Source organism: Dipodomys merriami, unplaced genomic scaffold, assembly GCF_024711535.1.
Source record: "Dipodomys merriami isolate MVZ:Mamm:240054 unplaced genomic scaffold, mDipMer1.0.p SCAF_5, whole genome shotgun sequence".
In the NCBI taxonomy this organism is placed as follows: Eukaryota; Metazoa; Chordata; class Mammalia; order Rodentia; family Heteromyidae; genus Dipodomys; species Dipodomys merriami.
The window spans coordinates 19,372,173-19,393,112 of record NW_027206068.1 but is presented as its reverse complement, the minus strand read 5'-3'; the positions used below and the strand labels follow the sequence as shown (position 1 = coordinate 19,393,112).

Here is a 20,940-nt window from a genome sequence, read left to right as displayed (position 1 = left end):
ATTGGGGTGGCAAATAATATTTTCTAATCTTCAAAACAATGCCATGTGTTATGATTATGAGGAAACTCAGGTACAAGACAGAGAAAGCTGCAATGTCATTGAGATAGCAGCAAATTCAGAAAGATTAATCCCAGAAATATGTATTTTTACCTTATAAAATAGATCTTGTGAATTATTTCTTTATCCTCAAGATACAAATATCTGAGACAAATTATTGTGTATTCCTGACATTAGAAAGGAAGTTTTATAATATAATAAATAATACATTCAGAAACTTCTTAGATATCATGTTTCCTTATATATAACAAATACTTAAATTATTGAGCTGACTAGCTCAATAATTCTAATATACTTTCTACCTACATGAAAGAAAAATATAACTAGAAAAAGTCTGCAGTCATGTCCTAAAATTCATGGTACAAGCATACATTTTACTTGAAATGTAACATAAAGTTTGTATAGTTACTTAAAATAAAAATAATACTTTATACTTGAATATGTCAAAAACACACTATTTTGAAGAACGGGTAAATATTTGCAAACCTTCATGAAAACTGTGTTTTGAGGAGCAAAAAAAGCAATTATCTGTACACATTATTGGTTGTGTCCTCAGAAAAACTGCTTACTTTCAGTCTCCTGTGCTAAGCTTTTATGATACATTTTTATACAATTCTCTATGTCTCAGCTTCTACAGAGTCCTGATTTTTGTTCTCTTATTGGTTTCATTACTTCATAATTTTACTCTGTGATTCATATGCTTCCTAATTTTCTGCATTAGAAACCTCCATAGTCCTATATTTTGTGTTGTTTTTAACCTTTATAACATAAGCCTATCATGAATATATTCTCAAAGGAATATCTTATTAAGACCACTTCCTGAATTTAGAGAGTAACTGATGGGAGGAATATGTTTCTCAAAGCTTGCTAACTGTATCAGTAAGCAAGCAATGTATGTACTTAGTGGACTTAGCTGGAAGAGTAACATGTGCTTAGAATGTCTGTCTGAAGCAAAAAGGGGAAAGAAAAATGCAAGTGCTAGTATTACAAGGTTAGGAGCCAAGAGTCAAAAGTTTGCAACTCTAAATGACTGGACAATAAAAGGGGAAATTCCAAGAGGGGAAGGAAGCAGGAAGGGAGCCACATACAAATCCCCTTCTCCCTTTCCAGACTTGGCTAATGCAGTGGCCCATGCATTGGGGAACCTGATGAAACTGAGGAAGCCAAAAACCAGAACATTGTTGAGCAGCAATTTCCTCTACTACACTACCTGGTAGGAAGAGAAAGATGTTACATATGAGGCCCTTATCTGATTCATGGCTAGTAAAACTTCTCCCATTCTGTAGGTTTTCTATCTAACTTGTTAGGTATATCCTTTGCCATTCAGAAATTCTTCAGTTTGATGCAATTCCATTTATCATAATTATTAATTGAAAAATGGGCAAGTAAATGTTTAAATAATTAAATTTTAATATAGTTAATCTCTCCCTATATCACTTTACTACTCCATTTGGCTTTCTGTATAGAAGCAGCTACTGCTAAGTCATTTGAATCTCTGGAATAATTCTATTATTTGTGAACAAATGGTGACATATTGCATGTAATTAACCAGTGTAACTACACAGATGTGAAAAGTCTCAGAAATCTGTTCACAGTCAATAACATAATAAAAAATTTGAAGGTCCAAACCATAACTTCAAAAGTGTATTGTTGAGCTGGGCATAGCATTATATGTCTATAATCCCAGACACTGAGTGGAATAATAAAGGAATATCTGTCCAGAGTTATATTCAGACAAAAAGTGGGATGGTCTATCTGAAACAAAAATATAAAGTGAAAAGAAACTGGAACACACGTCTAGTGGTAGAGCTCCCACTTAACAAACATGTGGCACTGAGTACAAATATTAACACAACCAAACACAAAAGTATACTGTCTCCTCTAGTACCACTCCAGCGCAGTAACCACACATGATAAAGTAGTTCAACAAGTCTGAAATGTAGCACAAGTGAGAGATTCTCATGCGTGGCTTTTCAACTGAAAATGTAACCACCAAGAGTTCCTGAGGTTAATACGTAAAATTCTCCCCACTAGCTTTTATGCCTTCCCAGTTTACTTCATGTTAGGGAACTCAAATTCCAACACAGGGACTCCTCAGAGAGATACAGAGAAAGGTAGAAATCACTCAGGCATCATTGTCTACTATCTAGACTAATACCTGACCCAACACATGGCATGACCTGGGGCACAGCTGCTATAAAAATGTAATTCTCCTTTAACCCCTCCATGTAAATCACCAGAATGCTTCCCTCCACTGATTTAAACAAATTTGGTCTTTGACCTCTAGAGTCAGGATTGGCCTCAACAGCTCTTTCAGATGTTTGTCTCATGGTCTGTTTGATGTATGTCAACTGTCATAAAACAAATTATATTTCATGAGAGATATTCACCTAATACCACATATGTCCAGAGTTAAGATAACAGTGTCTTTATTCTAAGCAAAGCAGTAGCATGAAATACTGCAGATTAATGAAATAATCCTCATGGTTGTATCAAGGTTTGGAATCTCCTGCAACAGTGATTTGTGGCATTATTTCCCCCACTGAAACACCTGCCAGTGTTCCTCTTATGGGAACTTCAAAAGGTTCCCAATAAATACCAAATACTTGAAAAGGCTTTCTTTTGTTCAGGAAGGGACTTTTTTTCTGGATCGACAGTTTTCAATATTAACATGACTATAATAGTTCATACAACAAACAGTTGCTTAATAATATACCTGTAAACATTGACATCTGATCATTTGAGATACTCCAGAAGAACCAAAAAATTAATTTTGTTAGGTTTTCTGGAGAAAGAAAACCCCAACAGTAGATTGATCATCTTCAAATAAAACGTATGCTCTATCATTGATGGAGAGTCAATAAAAATATTTTCTTAATTTTTGCAAATCTTTTACTTTTTCAATGAGATTTCAATAAGTTCTACTTAGATATAGATAAATATAGATATGTGATATATATCAGTAAATATATATAAATATAATATATATTTCAATGTTGCTTGGTTCAGAATATTTAATAATCTAATACAGAAAGATATTAAATTGAATGTGGCATTAAAATATTTTGGTACTTAATAGTTCAAAAATTGTTTTATTTAATTGAGACCAACTGGACTCATTTCTTCTTATAAACTTTGCAATATATATTCAGAAAAAAAGGAATAAAAATGAACAGATGTTTCCCCTTAAAGGAGGCAGACAAAGATTTTTGTTACACAATAAATCAGCTCCTAGTAGATTTCCAGGGCATTGCTGTAGGCTATTTAGGTATAAAATTAAAAACACACACATATACACACCACACACACATACATGCACACATCATGTTACCTCAGTGTGGATCCAGAATTGGTAGAGTAGATTGAACTGAATATGGACAGCATACACTGATGGTGGTATACAGAGAGCCAAGGGAGAGTAGAAAATCTTTAAGATAAAAAAGTATTTGTGTTAATTTGCATATATGATTTCTCAGCATAAAGCTTAATTATAACATATATTATTAATTATAACATATATATTTCATTAACATATTTGACTTCGTATTATTAAGTTTTTTCACATGAGGGTACAATTGCAGACATGTTAGAGAATAGTCTATGAAACTTCTATCTTAAGTATAATGTTTCTAGTTACACTATCAATTTCAAAGTTAATGTTATTTCCTTAATTTTGAAAAGATAAATACGCTTCCTTGGAAGTATAGTGGTTTCTTATAAATAAATACACATTTATAATTGAAGTACAAAAACTGTAAAAACATTTTCCTTCAGAACTTGACAACTTCCATATTATTATCTGTAATTTTCAGTAATAACATTAGAATACTGTAAAAGAATGTAACTTCAAATAGAGGAAGAGTAGAATAGGTTTTTCCATTATACATTTTCTTTTACATAGCTTACTGCAGGCTTCATATCTCTTATTTTTTGTTGTATGAAGGTAGGAGGTGTGATATGGTGCCACAGAGGGAACACATTATAACAGTCCATGCTTCCTAACAGACGGAAATGCCTCTGCCTTGGAAAAACAGCTTTTGCTTAAACCACAGAACTGCTCACAATCAACGCATAAGCACGATCTCCTGTATTCTCCTAATGACTCTGATCCCCAAGAGTGGTTTCATGTTAGAAGGAATCATTTTATTAAATGAAAAACTAAATAACCAAATAAGAGTTAAAAGAATCTTACTTCCAGTTTTCATTTCTCTGGTTTTTATGGAGCCCTTTTTTCCCCAAAGACTGGACATTTTAGAACCTCTTATTTGTTCTCAGAAAAATGGTGTTTCAAAGATATTTAGTAATAATTATGCATATGAAGTTACATACATTTTCTAGCTTGGTTCTAAACTTAACTCATGAAAAATATCCACTGTCACTGTAAGTACAGTTAGTCTAATTATTTATAGATGGATTATGAGGCAATAGATTTACATGATTGAACAACAAAAGAACACAAGGGTTCCTATACCAAAGGACTTGTCAGGAAGAGTACTGTTTCTCTCATTTGTAATCCTATCTACCAAGGAGTCTGAATTTTGGAAATATGGAGGTTCAAGGCCACCCTAGGTAAAATATTAGTGATACCACATCCCCGTAAATAAACTATGAATGGTAGATCATGTCTGTCAAGTTTGTAATTCCATTATATAGGCATATATACCATCTAGGACTGGGCCAAACTCTGAGATCCTATCTGAGCATTAACTAAAGCAAAAAGGTCTGGGAGCATGGCTCAAGTGATAGAGCATCTATTACAGAATTCTTTATTATATTCACACAGATCTTAAATCTCTCCAGGACTGTTTCCTCAAATTAGCTGGGACAGAAAAAATGCTATTTGAAATCTAGTCTTACTTTTTAGTTCCAAAAGAGCTATGGTACTATGATTTGATTTCTTTTTCTTTTTGTAATGTATTCAAACAATACAAATATTTTCAACTCTGACACAGACCTCATTGAAAGGTGAGACAAAAATATAAACAGCATTTTTTGGAAGCTTTAATAAATATTCTGTTTGCAAAAATGCATGGAAGTTTAATACTTGTAGTTCCTTACAATTTCCCAGAGGATGGATCAACATTCCCTTGAGATAATAAGAGCTCTTATGAAAAGCGGGCTCTGTGATAGAGTACTAGGTTAAATAAGTAATGTTTCTTTTTTTTGTGTGGGGGGGGTCCGGTCGTGGGGCCTGAACTCTGGGCCTGGGCACTGTCCCTCAGCTCTTTAGCTCAAGGCTAGCGCTCTACCACTTGAGTCACAGCGCCACTTCTGGGTTTTTTCTTTTTTGCTTATGTGGTGCTGAGGAATCGAACCCAAGGTTCTCAGGCATGCAAGGCAAGCGCTCTACCACTGAGCCAACTTCCCAGCCCAAGTAATGTTTCTTTAAAGGAATTTTCAGTCCTTTTACTTCAATTCAAATATGAATCAAAGTCCACAGTTCATAAAATATTTTAATGAATTTTCCATGGGGTTAGAATTTCTAAAAAAATTAACCAATATACAAGGACACGTGCACCTCCATGTTTATTGCAGCACTGTTTACAATAGCTAGGATATGGAAACAACCCAGATGCCCCACCACAGATAAATGGATCCAAAAATTGTGGTATCTATACACAATGGAATATTATGCAGCCATTAGAAATGACAAAATAATGGCATTTGCAGGGAAATGGATGGAGCTAGAAGGAATCATGTTGAGCGAGGTAAGCCAAGAACGAAGAGACAAACAGTACATGGTCTCCCTGATAAGTGGATGCTAAATCCAAAATGTTAGGTGATACGACAAAACTAACAGGACTTAAGAAACAAAGAACTCCCACTCATCTGGTTGAACCACTACTAAATATCCCCAAGCTGCTGATCACATATATGGTGTATAACATGTGAACACCGTTATGTGTTACAGACTGTGATAGACAATTTGCTCCAGGAAAGTTAGAATGAACTTGTGACTTTAAATGAGCATCATTATTCCACAATACTGTGAAATTCGGGAAATTATGTAATCACTTAATCACAATAAAAAAAAGAACCTCGGGGAAGGGAGGGAGGGAGGGGATGGTCGGGGGAAAACAATGGAGGGGGTAACAATGTTCAAGAGGAAGTGTACTCATTACCTCACTCATGTAACTGTAACCCTCTGTATAGTGTCTTTCCAATAAAAAAAAATTATGTTATGAAACCATGTCCAAATCTTTAAACTAAATAGATATAAGGATCAATTGGTTTTATGGTTGGTAATCAGGGGAGACAACAAAAGATCCTTTAGTGGCATTAAAGAAGCTGGGAATGAGAGAACACATCCTATTCATGGTTTTAAGCATATCAGAAATATAAACCATAAGTAACTTTTGGAGCCTGTTTGAATAACCCAGTGAGAACAGATGTGTGTTTAATAACAATAGTCAGGAGACAGTAGAATACATAAAAGAGTGGTAAAGATTTGGTAACTGTATAAACATGGCAATGGAGATGGATGGGGGAGTATCAAGATAGATTTTGAATTTTTATGGTAATCAGCAGTGTCATCTGCTGGAAAACAGAAGGAAGAAGAGCTAGTAAACAAGAGCATGGAGGATGCTGTGTTGAGGTATATCTTATGCAGCTATCGAGTAAGCAATTCAAAATGTGTACTTGGAATCAGATATCTAGTACCAGAAGATATCTGGATTAGCCTTGCTCCTATGGATACCAGATCTCTATTGTATGTACTTGAGTGAAGTAAGTTCATTGGGAAGACAGCAGCCAATATGTGACTCCACATATTTCAGCCACTTAGGCTGAAAGAGGATCACAGTGGTAGGGAAGATCTGGTTCTTGTTGTTATGAGAGACAAATTTTAGAATCTTAAAAAAATGAAAGAAGACTCCCAGTGAGTGCCCATGGAAGGCAGGAATCAGAAAACAATGTATCACTAGATTTGCAGATATGGATACTGGAGCAGTAAACCTGAAATTTCTACCTCAGTTATGTTTGAGTTTCCCAAGAGGTGGCAACATAACAAGAAGGAGCAATTGCTCACTTCTGTCTTTCCCTGAGAACAGGAAGGAGACAGCTGGAGGTGTTTCTAGAACATCATGTTGGACAAAGGGTATTTTGTTTGTTGGGTGACAGATGTTAAGAGTACCTGGTTAGAGAAGGTCCAAGAAAGGAAGTAAAACAAGTGTAACAGCATCCACCTAACCAGTAGACTGGCGATAGAATGAATGTTTTATTACAAAGAAAATGTTAAGAAAGCATGTCCACCTGTGAATTCAGGAAGTCTTAATTGAAAACTCATGAACAGGAAGTAGACTGAGTTTTGAGTCCCATGTATTCATCTGGTCCTGAGGTAACACATGGAGATAAGTTGGTGAAGACACGAAAATTCTATATGTTTAAGGCTTGCAAAGTAGTGCCAGGTTTGGAAGCTCTACTTGTGGAAGGTGGGGAAAGGGTTTGGGGTTGGAGAGAGGAAAGTAAGGGGGACACAATCCATATAGCAGAGCCGAGAGTATCTCTTCACTCAGCCCCTGGCAGATGGGACTGGAGATAATGGAAGTTTGAGTCAGTCATTTTTTCAGGTGTTGGACAATTCAAGGCAGAATGGAAGAGGTCCAGGTTGGTCTTGACAGGCATGAAAATGGCAGACTTTTGGTTGCTTGACATGTATAATAAATTAGGAAGACTGGACAAACTGGGAGGCAAAGTAAGGATTGAGGAGTGAGAGATATGTACTGGTAAACCGCTAAGCAAGATGGCTTAAATGTTTTAATTTTAAATAAATGGAACAAATATTATTGTTCAATGACTTCAATAGTCATACTTTAATGAACTATTCTTTTTTTTTTTTATTTGTAGGGCTTAAACTCTGGACCTGGGTGCTGTCCCTGAGTTCTTCAGCTCAAAGCAAGTGCTCTACCATTTGAGCCACAGTGCCACTTCTGATTTTCTGGTGGTTAATTGGAGATAGAGTCTCACATACTTTCTTGCTTGGGCTGGCTTTAAACCATGATTCTCAGATCTCAGCCTCCTGAGTAGCTAGGATTACAAGCATGAATCACTAGCCCCTGGCTAATGAACTTTTCTAATATTTATACTTTTAGGATTCTTGTCTCTTTAAAAACATAATATTTAGTTTAGGACAAAAATTAAATTTTTAATTACCTATTATAACAGAACCTCTAAAGATTGATAATCAAAGAATGCATCTAGCATTCTTGTCTGTGATTTGTGGAAAGAAAATAAAGATTCTCCACAGGATGACCCATTGCAACAATGATACTCACAAGACACTATGTTAGATATGATCTTTACAACTTTGGGGAGGGGGGAGAAGTGGGGGCAGATCAGGGAGGGAAGAGATAGTAGGAAAAAACAAAGGAAGAGGTAACAATGCTTGACAAGAAATTTACTCATTACCTTACTCATATAATGGTAACCCCTCCGTACAGCATCTTTATAAGAAAATAAAATTAAAAAAAAAAAGAAAACAAAGCTGCTCTGGTTACGAACAAAAAGATCCAATATCCAAACTTAAAACAACTTCTATTTTGTGTTGGAGTTAAGTACTTGTGTTTATATTAAGAAAGCCCATGTCCTGAGGCAACCAAGCCTAATTTTCTGGTCAAATGCACTTTTACCCATTTCCCTATGACACATTCCACCATCTGAAAGATATTATCTTTTAGCTATAACTTGCCCTGATGGGTTAAATGATGTCTTCTCCAAAGCACAGGTGAGGTCCCAACAGGGCATCTAGTACCAGAGAATGCACAGAGGAAACATCCTTTCAGATGTGATCAAGTCATAACCAGTTAACTAGGATGGTCCTAATCCAATATGGAGAACATAGCAACAGACTAGCACTGAGAGAGAATACCAAGTGAAGATAAAGGTGGAGATGGCAGTGATGGATCTAGGAGTCAAAGGATGCCACACCTTGCCTGCAAACCGGAGTGTTTCAGTAAGAGAATGGATCTTTATCTCCTTCATGCCCCTCTGAAGGAGCTAGCCTTGCAGTCAGCTAGATTTCACACCCAGGCCCTCTGGAACTGTAAGGCAACATGTTTTTGCTATAAGCCAGCACATTTTTCATAGCTTGCTCTTAGAAGTGCTAAGGAAACTAAGGGATGTATTACACATCTTCATCACCATTCCATAAACCACATATTTTTCTAGAATTTTATAGTTTTAGTAGATATCATCGTTCTACATAACAATTTATAAATTTAACTTTGACAAAAGTTTTACTCTTCTAGCCGGGTGCCTATGGCTCACACCTGCAATCCTAGCCACTCAGGAGGCTGAGATCTAAGGATCACGGTTCAAAGCCAGCCCATGCAGGAAAGTCAGTGAGACTCTTATCTCCAATAAAAACCACTAGAAAACCGGAAATGGTGCTGTGGCTCAAGAGGTAGAGCACTTGCTTTGAGCTGAAGAGCTGAGGGATAGTACCTAAGCCCAGAGTTCAGCCACACAACCAACAAAAAATAAAGTTTTACTCTTCTTACAGTTTTGACTGAAGTATTACTTGGTGTGTGATGTTCTCTCTACTTCTCCCTAGTTCTCCGTAATATAACCATTTCCGACAAGGTTGCTTACTGGCCTGATTTTCACTAGGGAAAGTAAAGCGATCACCTGGAGACCATCAGCTTACATCTCACTTATTGCTGGGTTCCCAACCTCTAACATCAGGCTTCTACCTGCCAGCCACATGTATATATGGGAAGAAATGGAACATTTTAGCTTGCTGCACATCTTTTAAAGGTAATAATAAAATAACATTAATTCATAGACAATGCCTCACATTTCTCTTTGTCTATTCATCATTTTAAGAATGGCATATGTGTATCAGATATCTATAAAGGAAAATATCAGAAATCAGAGAAATTAGCTTATGATTTGGCTTGTTATAGAAAAAGTCTATTTTCCTCATGAATGGGAGATTTGAGTCTCTGAAACTGGTAGACATTGAAATTTGTAGTCTTCCTTATTTAACCATCTTTGGTGTTCAGGGTGCTTGGTGAGCTGAGAAAGGCTCTGAGAGAAATTATGTTTCCTCTCTTCATGGGGGCTCAAGGCGTGATTTCCTTCCATGACAAAGAGTTATGAGAATTCTATCCCCAGTGCATTCAAATGCATTACATCAAAGTGGTTAGTTTCTTATATCTTTATTTGCTCAGATTTGTCTTTATGGAACCTCAACTTCCCACTGAATAACAGTCTTTGCTTATGTAGTTTGGCAGACAGTCTGATGTAATAAAATGATCTGAGATTTCACAGAGGGCTCATTGCAGTCTTGTATGTAATATAAAAACAATAGCACGCATGAGGAATGTATATGATACATTTCAAAGAATTTCCACACTTATTATTTAAGGGGATTTTCAAATTAACCTTGGGCAAAGGCAGGGCAGCTGTGAAGGGCCCCTTTTCATATACAAATTTTCTAAGACTTGAACATGAATTTCATGATTCAGCATGGCAAAGTGAGTTAACAAATGAGCTGCACTCCCAACCAGGTTTATTACTAGTCAACCGTTCCTTCCTATTTCTTTCTCTTATCTTTTCTTTCACAAGCCAAATTTAACTTATTTCTCTTAATGTTTATAAACCAGCAAGAAAGATACTAATAAAATATGTTAAATATTATAATAATATATGCAAAGGCTTTGGGAAAAATAATTAAATAAAGAAAAAATCAATAATACCAAAAAAAAAGGGGGTTGAAATTTAGGAAAATTAAATGTGAGCTGAATATTACTCAGCTGAATATTATTCTTTATGACAAACTAGGCTTTTCAGGAGCTAGAATCAATTGATAATGGTTCTATTTTTGTTCTTAGAGTAGGTGTATAATTTTATTGACTCTGGGTATGAAAATATGTGTATGGTTACATGCATTACAAGCTCACATTTGTAATCCTAGCTACTCAAGAGACTGAGATCTAGAAAATTCCTATTTGAAGCCAGCCTGTGCAGAAAAGTCCATGGGACTCCATTTCTAATCAACAAGCAAAAATGCTAGGCTGGAGACATGGCTCAAGTGGTAGAGCATTAGCCATGAGCAAAAGTATGAATGTGTGAGGATCTGAGTCCAACCCCTGGTACTTGCATATAAAAAAAGAAAGAAATGTATATATAGTTGTACTTTCAAATTAGCTGCATGTTTTACCATAGTTCAGTAGAATATAGCAGAAGAGTTGCCAAGGTAGCACAGAGTACTGTGTCCTTCACCCATTTTTTCTATTGCTACTATTACTGTGCTGTATTTGGATCTATTATTTAGAAATCACTAGACTTTTTCCCTTGCTTTTGTTTTCTTAATGTATTTTTTTTGTTTTAGGGTCCTAGTCTTAATAACATGTATCTTATCCTTCTCTGATCTGTGACAATTTCTTTTTTAATATTTATTTTTTATTGTAAAGATACTGTACAAAGGGGTTACAGTTACATGAGCAAGGTAATGAGTCCATTTCCCCTACCATCCCTTTCCTCCACACCTCCCCAACTCCTCCTTCCTCTCCCCTAGTCCCCCCACCACAAAGTTGTAAAGTTCGTTTTTAACATACTGTGTTGTACATCTCATTGTTACAATGGGTCAACCTGTATCCTTATTACATCATTTTGTTATTTCCCTTCCCCTCTCCAAATTAGAAAAATGTATATACAAGATGCACGGCACCAGAATTAAATACAGTGACAACAGGGGTTATACCATGGGGGAAGAACATACAAAAGAATCAAAACAAATCATGTAGTACATTATAAGTACATTAAGAAGAACAGCAACAAAGAGAAAACCTCTTGTGTCCCTATCTTGGGGTTCATTTTGCTTAGCATCAGGTTATATGGTCATATGTACATAGCTTTTGACCTCTTCTGATCTGTGACTATTTCTTGAAAGTTCTGTTTCTTTCAATTTTTAGAGTTTGGAGGAGCTCCAGTATAAGTTCATTGTAAAATGATACTCAATTTGGATTGGCTAATGGGTAGACTGGGATTACAACTTTTGGAAAGAAGACCAGAGGAGTGGGGAGTCATCTTCATCCCATCTTTCTTAACTAGGGCATACTCTTTCCACATGACTTAATCACTGCTGATATTACCTTTGTTTTAACATCATGGATGAGCCTTTTCCTCACTCAGAAGGTGATAATTTTCTAAATGTAGCCCCCATCCAAAGAGGTTAAGTATTAGATTTTACTGTCTGCTGGAGAACACAGTATTTCACATACAGAAATTGAAATCCTTCAAAGGCAATATGCTTCCTTGTTATCTGCTACATTTATATTTATATCAATATGTATGATTTCAAAGGTACTTTTTTGTCAGTCATACGGCTTGAACTCAGGGTGTGAGTGCTATTTTTGCACTCTTTTCACTCAAAGCTAATGCTCTACCACTTTGAGCCACAGTACCACTTCTGGTTTTCTTGTGGTTAATTGTAGCTAAGAATATCAGGGACTTTCCTGCCTGGCTGATTTTAAGGATGAGATCCTCAGATCTCAGATTCCTGAGGATTACAGGCATGAACCACCAGCACCTGGCCAAAGGTATTTATTTCATATTTTAGATTATGACTCTAAATTACATCATATGTTTTATCGTTCATACTGTTGCAGAACATTACCATTAGGGGATTTTTTGGGTGGGTTCTGGTGCCCCTTTGACAAGTTCCATCCTTGCTATTAAAGCATAAAATTAATCTAGGTAATCTAAGATTAAAAAGGTGTGTAAAACTGTATAGTGCAGTATATAGTAAATAAAATGACACTTTAAATAGCACCCTATAAAGTATAGCTCTTTATGGGTAATATTATGTTTAAAATTGTCTTAAAATCTAAGGACTATTATTAGAAGTTCTAGAAAATTGAATTCTTATCTTTAAACCACTTTTACATGTCAGGCTTGACAATCTAATTTCCATGATAATATGGGAGACACACAGTAAGCTTAATTTTGCTCTTCATTTCACACATCAATTTTCTTTTCAAAGTCATGACCCACTTATTTGCTCTAAAACACATTATCACTTTGGCAACTTCAAAACTTTAGGCATTGTGTAATAATGTTAATGAGGAGAGTCTTACAAATGACTCAAAGAAATTTGAAGATATCTGAAGTCCTTTGTATTTACTGTTTAGAAAGATTAAGAAATGTCACTAGCTTTCACAGAGCTTCCTCTCCTTTTCTCTTACCTTCTAAGGGATAGAGGTATGCTGGCCAAGAATTGAGGGTAACTCACCACACCTTGACTCTCATGTCCTACAAAAATTAGCTGTGAGGCATTCTGCTTATTTGTCTATGTCCCTGACAAAATTGCACAGATTTTAAAGGGAATTTTTTTCTAGCAATGATATAGGTATGCATCTATAGCTAGTTCCCTTAGATTTTTTTAACTAATCTGGAATATTTCACACCTAACTTTCATAGAGGGAATGACCGAAGCAAAATCAGGCTCAATATCATAGTAAACAGTGGTCATGTGTCTGAACTAGAGATCCAACCCAGGGATGTCCAGTATGTTATATAGTGGACTTTTCTGAGATTCATTTTTTGTAGCCTGAAGAAGAGATGATCTTAATATATAATCTCTACAATTTCTTCAAATTCTGAATTATGTGATGCTCTGATTAAAAATTCCTTTGTTAATTCCTTAAGGCATTAATTCACAAACTACTCATTCATCCTTGGGTGCTTACTATTTCTAAATGCAATTAATTAGGGGAAGTCTGAAATATTTTTAAGGAAAAAGAAAATGTATAATTCAGCAGAGAGATTTTTTTCAAGTTTTTGAATCAACTATGAAGTTGTAGATTCTATTGCATTCTTATCTTTCAATTGCATGTGTTGAATTATTTTTCCTGATACCCAAGCATGGTATCTTGCCTGGCCCTAGGGCTGTTGCACATGGATATGGTAGGATATGGTACCACTGAAGGAAAGTAGAATTCTCCTTCACTAGGAACACTTTCTTTATTTCAGTAAATGAAAAGTGGATACCAAAATCAAGTACAGTGACAACAGGGGATATGCCATAGGGGAAAGAACACACAAAGGAAATAACAACAACAAAAATAAAAAAAATAACATGGTACATCTAAAACAATAACAATAAAGACAGAGCTCTGGTGTCCAGATCATGGGGTTCATTTCACTTAGCATCATCTTACATTCTCATATGTATATGGCGTTTGAACTTTTCAGCTCCTCTGATAAGATTATCCTGCATGTCTACTAATTATTGCAAATAAGGGAAACCATGGGACCTAAATTTCTTTGGGACTGGCTTACTTCACTTAATATGATTTTTTTCCCAAATCTTTTCATTTCCTAACAAATGGGTGGTGTCATTCTTTCTGATGGAAGCTTAGAATTCCACTATATATAATATATATAATATATATAATATATATAATATATATAATATATATAATATATATTATTTATGTATATATTATATTCATATATATATATACCACATTTTCTTGATCCACTCATCTACTGAGGGGTATCTGGGTTGGCTCCATATCTTAGCTATAGTGAATAATGCTGCAAAAAATATACCTGTTCTGGTAGCTTTAGTATGGCCTTGTTTGTGATCATTTGGGTAAATGCTCAATATATATATATATATATATATATATATATATATATATATACATTTATATACACACATATATGAGCATATATATGTATATGCATACATATATATGTATGCATATACGTATATATACATATATATATATATATATATATGAGCATTAGACATATATATGCCTAATCTGGGAGGGGAAGGAGAATAACAACACGGTGAATCAAGGACACAGGGTGCCCCATTGCAACAAGGATACCCACAGGACACTATATTGGAAACATACTTTACAACTTCAGACAGCGTGGAGGGTGTGTAATGAGGGGGAGGAGTGTGGGAGGTGGAGGAGGGAAAGGATAGTGGGACAACAACAAGGAAGGGACGGGGTAAATGATCGACAAGTAATGTACTCATTGCCTTACTCATGTAACTGTTACCCCTCTGTACAGTATATTTATAATAAAATAAACAAAAAATGAAGAGTTCAGACATGAATGAAAATAGAAAAACAAAAGAAAAGTGGACAAAGAAGGAAGAATATCATGTGAAGATTACAGACTATTCTTTCACAAACCCAGAAACTACCAGAACCTTGGAGAACTTACCCTTTCCCAATGCCTTCCAAAGGAGCACTGCCCTGGAATCATCTTGATTTTACTTTGGTCTCCAGAACTGTGATATAATAACTCCCTGCTATATAATCCACCTAATTTGTAATGGGTTCTAGCAGCCCTAGAAAATAAATAGGTGTTTTAACCTAAGACTTTGGTGTAGTGTGCTTAGGAGTAGATTTCTTTTAAGATCTCTTCCAACAAATGTATTAGTTCCATTATGGACTTATAGATTTGTTCTGCTGCTGCTGCTGCTGCTTGAGTTAACACTTCTGTGCGTAGGTTTTCCTATAAGTCATGAGGCATCTTGTTTCAAATACTTGACTGTTACACTTATTAGCAGAGCAATTAACCTCATGATCTTCAATTCCCTGATAATAGCTGACCTAGAAAATCACAACTTTATTTACAAAGATCAAGGAAATACATTTAAGTGTAAAACAACCCTGAGTAGAAGCATGACTAAGAAGATCTAAAGTTAAAGATCAGGGGCCTCAGAGCCAGGCTCCATGAGTTCAACTTCACTTCTCCTTTTACAAGTGTGCTACTAAATGCCAGACTCAATGTTATCATTTTAAGATGAGAGTTGTGATATGTTACGCATATCATGCTTGTGAGTTAATATATGAATAGATCTTAGAAAAGTGTTTTGCACATAGGAGGTGCTCAGTGTCATCAAGTGTCTTACAAAATTATGGAGCCATATTTAGTAAATTTTGTTGATTTTCTATATAACATGAAGTGTAAGTCAGTAGTTATTTCTGTGTATCAATGACTGGGTTTCTAGTTTCTGCTCAAGATTCACTGTGGCTTTATACTCTGACAGACAACACAAGTGATCACAGAAAAAGTTGGTATCAAGTAGATAAGGGCTGTCAGGGTGTGAGAAGAACTTTAGAATTAGATATTATTATTTTTTGGGGGGGGGTCCAGCCGTGGGCCTGAACTCTGGGCCTGGGAGTTGTCCCTCAGCTCTTCAGCTCAAGGCTAGTGGTCTACCACTTGAGCCACAGTGCCACTTCCGGCTTTTTTCTTTTTGTTTATGTGGTGCTGAGGAATCGAACTCAGGGCCTCAGGCATTCAAGGCAAGCGCTCTACCACTGAGCCACCTTCCCAGCCCTAGAATTAGATATTATTTCTAGTGATCATTTTCCTGCCATTTCTTTGTGTGAGGATATTTTAAAGCCAAAACCTTTATGAAGCATATTTTTATCTTTTACTGTTATTGGGATGTGGAAAGTAACAAAATGATGTGGGCTCTGGTGAGGGTAACCTGTGGATATGTAATCTCTGTAAACAGGAGAAAACAATCTCAGCTTAAAAGAGGAAGCCCAGACCTAGCACATGGGACCCTAAAGTCCCCTCTGAAGACACACCCTAAATTGAAATAATGACTTCTTACTAGGTCTCAGAACTTAGAAGTACCACATTTCTCATTCACACTGCGGAACAAGTTCTAGCAGCCCTAGAAAATAAGTAGGTGATTTAGCCTAAGAGTTTGGTGTGGTGTGGTTAGGATAGATTCCAGGATATAAAACTTTGGGGATATACTAAAACCATATCTGAATCACACAAGCCTCAAACTAATAGATATGATTATATATTTTTAAAAAGTAAAAGATACTGTCCATTCTTTAATGAATGTTTGGTTTCCTCTGTTAAAAGCCAATCAATCCCTAGATTTTGATGCTTATACCTTTGTAACATGTTTTGAAAATCACTACTGTGGTGCCTAAAGATTTATTTATTTACTTTTGGTCAAAATTGCATTGACTGTGAAGTGTACTTTGTGGTTCCAGGATGTTTTTGCATACTTAACATTAAAGACACTGGAGTTACAAGAATTGCCTGGACATTGTAGATAATCATAAACATTATGAAAGTTGTAATAATATTAACTCCTAACTAGTACACAATGATATTTTCCCATTAATTTGTGTCATCTTTTATTCCTTTATCAATGTTTTACAGATTTAAGTTTGGTGATCTTTTACTTTTTGGCTATATTTAGTGCTAAAGTAGATTGTTTTTGATGTTACTATAATGAAATTGCTTTCTGAATTTTTTCTGGCCAATCATTGTTTGTTTACAGAAATCCTTCTGGATTTATAAATTGATTTAAATATCATACAACATAGTTGAAATGTTGACTGGCTTACTTCACTTAATATAATTTTTTCCAAGTCTTTCCATTTCCTTATGAATAATACTCACTAGACATGACAAAGAAAATGAATTCTAAAACTTAGTGAGGGGAGATGGAAGTTAGGAGGGGAAAATCTGGGAGAGAATGAGGGAGGAGTTGACATTGTTCAAAGGGAAATGTACTCATTACTGACTTACGTACATGTACATGTACATGTACATCATCTTTACAATAAAATTTTGTAAAGAAGAAAGGAAAAAGAAAAGATAGAAAAAAAGATTCATGACATTGGAGTGGCAGAGGTTTTCTGGAATGATCCCAAAAGTACAGGTAACAAAAACAAAAATAAACAAAGGAATTTTCATCAAAATGAAATGCTTTTGAACAACACAGGAAATAGAGAGTTTTAAAAACACATCTATATGAAACATTTGCCAAAAAATATAGTATACATTGGCTAATATTAAAAATATACAAAGAACCCAAATGACTGAATAACATAAAAATAAAGAACTCTATTAAAATGGCCCAGAGAATTGAATAGTTATTAAACGAAGAAAAAAATGGATAACAGATAAAAATGTACAACAGACCAGATATCAGTGGCTCACATTTGTAATCCTAGATACTCAGGAGACGGAGATCTGAGAATCACGGTTCAAATCCAGGCCAGGCAGACAATTCCATGAGACTTATCTCCAATTTTCCACCAGAAAACCAAAGTGGTGCTGTGGCTCAAGTGGTAAAGCGTTAGCCTTGAGCTGAAGAGCTGAGGGGCAGTGCCCAGGCCCAGAGTTCAAAACTCATGACAGACAAAAAAATTCAATATTTGGAACCATCTGAGAAATATGAATTATTAAAATCCCAATAAGAAATCACCTTACACCTGTCAACTTGGCTATTACCAGAGATGAAAGATAATGAGTTTCAGTGGGAATGTAGAGAACTGAAAACACTTTGATCTGTTGGAGGTATTATTGCATACATTATTTCAGAAAACAGTATGTAGATTTCTAAACAAACATAAAAAGTCAACAAGAACAAAAAAGTAAACTAAAAACAGTAATTCTACTATATCCAAAAGAACTTGAATCTATATGCCAAAGAGATGTCCACATCTTCATGTGCACAGTTATTCACAGGAGTGAAGACAAAGAATCACTGTGCCCAGAAACAGATGTCTGGATCTTGAAAATGGGACCTCTATACTCATGTAATACTGCCCAGTTGATAAATATAAGGAATTTCTTCTGTGTTCCAGCATCAATGAACCAAAGGGACATTGTGCTAAGTGAAATAGGCAGGAATCTAGACATGAATAGAATGTGATCTTAATTCTAGGATCAAACTAAACATTTGAATTCATAGAAATTAGAGCGAAGTATATACCAGAATTGTGTAATAGGAAAGTCTGTGTATTGGTGAGGAAATGGTGGTGTTTGGCAGTGGGTGCCAAGTTAGAGAGAAAATATAATCTCTGTGGCTCTATTGTAGAGAATGTTGTAGGTTTCATAAATAGCTATGAGAAGATTTAAAATATTTTGCAACAAAGAAATGATCAATCTTAGTAGTAATAAATACGCTAATTATTTTGATGTATTCTTTTACATGCCAATGTATAGCAAAGTGTACTTCACATTGTATCCCATAAATATATAAAATTATTATTTTTCAGAAACAAATAATTTTTTTAATTTTATTTTATTTGAGAACATACTGTACAGAGGGGTTACAATTACATTGGCAGGATAATGCATACATTTCTTACCAAGCATAATTAAAAAGTCATTCAAGATTTCACTTGACCAAGCACAAATGGAATCCATTTTTTAAATTGTCTTATAAAAATTTCTAGTGAAATTGCTTCATGTATTTAAGAGACTTACCTGTTATTTCAGAATAAGCTTTAAAAAATCTATCACTTTATCCTTTAGACAAGATTTTAGGGAAACAAAAAGCCATTTTTGAAATAGATTGTTTTCTTCATATATGTCTATTCTTACAGAAAGGAGAGAAACATTTCTGTATCTATCCTTACAAAAGAGAAAAAATCATTTTAGTGAACACCTTCTGGCCATTGACTAGGGAGAAATGGAAGGAGTTGAAACCTAAAAAAAATTATCACATTTATTAAATTTCATACAACTTACCCAGGAAGTGTAATTCTGGATGACAGATTGCCTCAGTGCTGTAGATAAGTTATAGTCTTCAGAACTGTGGTGTGTTTGGTGTGCAGCCCACATAATATTAACCTCTGCAATACACATAATTTGAAATGAAACAAAAGATGAAGAACAAGCAGCTTCAATGTCCAGTTATACAGATTGTGCCACTGAGTAAGGATGAAAAATCTAGAGCAACTCTGAAAAAGCTAGCTAATATATTTGTGATTTAAAAAAGACACCTCAAATCATTTTGGGAACTAGGCAGTATATAAATTATAAATAAATAAAAAGTTGAAGCATAGCCAATAACTATGTGTAGTGTGTGTGACATAATTAAATACCACCAGCAAAATTAAATGACTTCTAAAATTTACACTTTGCTAACATATACAACCTGACAGATCATAAAAGCAAACCAATAATGTTGTAACAGTATAGTAATTGGATGGTGATGATTTTTCAGTATGTGATAACGCATTTGTAATTAAAGAAGAATTCTCTGATGGGAGAAATTGGCACACATATTTTGGAACAAACATTACATAATATTATTTCCTGATGGCTTTTGGAGAAGTCTTAAAAACTGTTGGAATAAGAAGAAAGCATGGTAATATTTGTTCCTAGGTTTGATATTTCATTTAAGTTTTCAGATGAATATTATCAAATAGTTGCTTAAAGATATATACCATTTCTACAATAACCCAACACAGTTGTGGTTTACCCTAATAACAGAGAAGAAAATAAATGTTTCCTGTCATCAAGCTTGACCAAGATTACCTGTGGATTCCCACGTTATTTGCACACACCAGAGGTTTAACTTTCTTACCATTATGCCTCTGTAATAATTACTAAGTCAGAGGAAAGATGATTGATTTTGTTTTTCTGGCCACTTTCTTCTTTTGGAAAATTTCCTAAAATAATCACAGGCCAACATGCTACATTAGATTGTATTCTGTTACATTTGTTTTTTTTCCTTAGTGCCAATGTTTTTGCATCAAATTGAGAATTAATTAGCCATTTGATACTATCATTTTATTCTTGTGGTATAGATTAAAACTTATATCCCTTAACATTGTATGCTTGAAAATTGAACAGTGTGTCTAGAACCAGAAATATCAGATTATTGGTCTTTCAAATAGACATAAACTAGCAGTGAATTGACATGCATATGGCAGAATTATTTGTTAGAGGCATATTTTTATGTTTTATAAGTAATATATTAAGATATGTGAATATGAATTATATCTAGGTTGACTTATTGGTGATTGATTTATCAAATGAAAGCTCTCTGGATATTTTTAGGGAGCTAGAAAACAAAGTATGCAAAGTGAAAGTGTTACAGTAAAAAAGTAACAGCCCATAGATACAGGACCGATG

The 20,940-nt window shown here is 34.9% G+C and overlaps 1 protein-coding gene across 1 annotated transcript in view; it reads right to left on the bottom strand.

The window, feature by feature from the left end:
• Agmo (alkylglycerol monooxygenase) overlaps positions 1-20,940 on the bottom strand; it is a 321,568-nt gene that overhangs the window by 180,142 nt on the left and 120,486 nt on the right. The window contains exons 4-5 of the mRNA XM_069996158.1: positions 19,549-19,652; positions 3,389-3,484 (exon numbers count right to left, since the gene is read on the bottom strand). Coding sequence (XP_069852259.1) covers positions 3,389-3,484; positions 19,549-19,652 — 200 coding nt within the window. The remainder of the gene's footprint in view (positions 1-3,388; positions 3,485-19,548; positions 19,653-20,940) is intronic.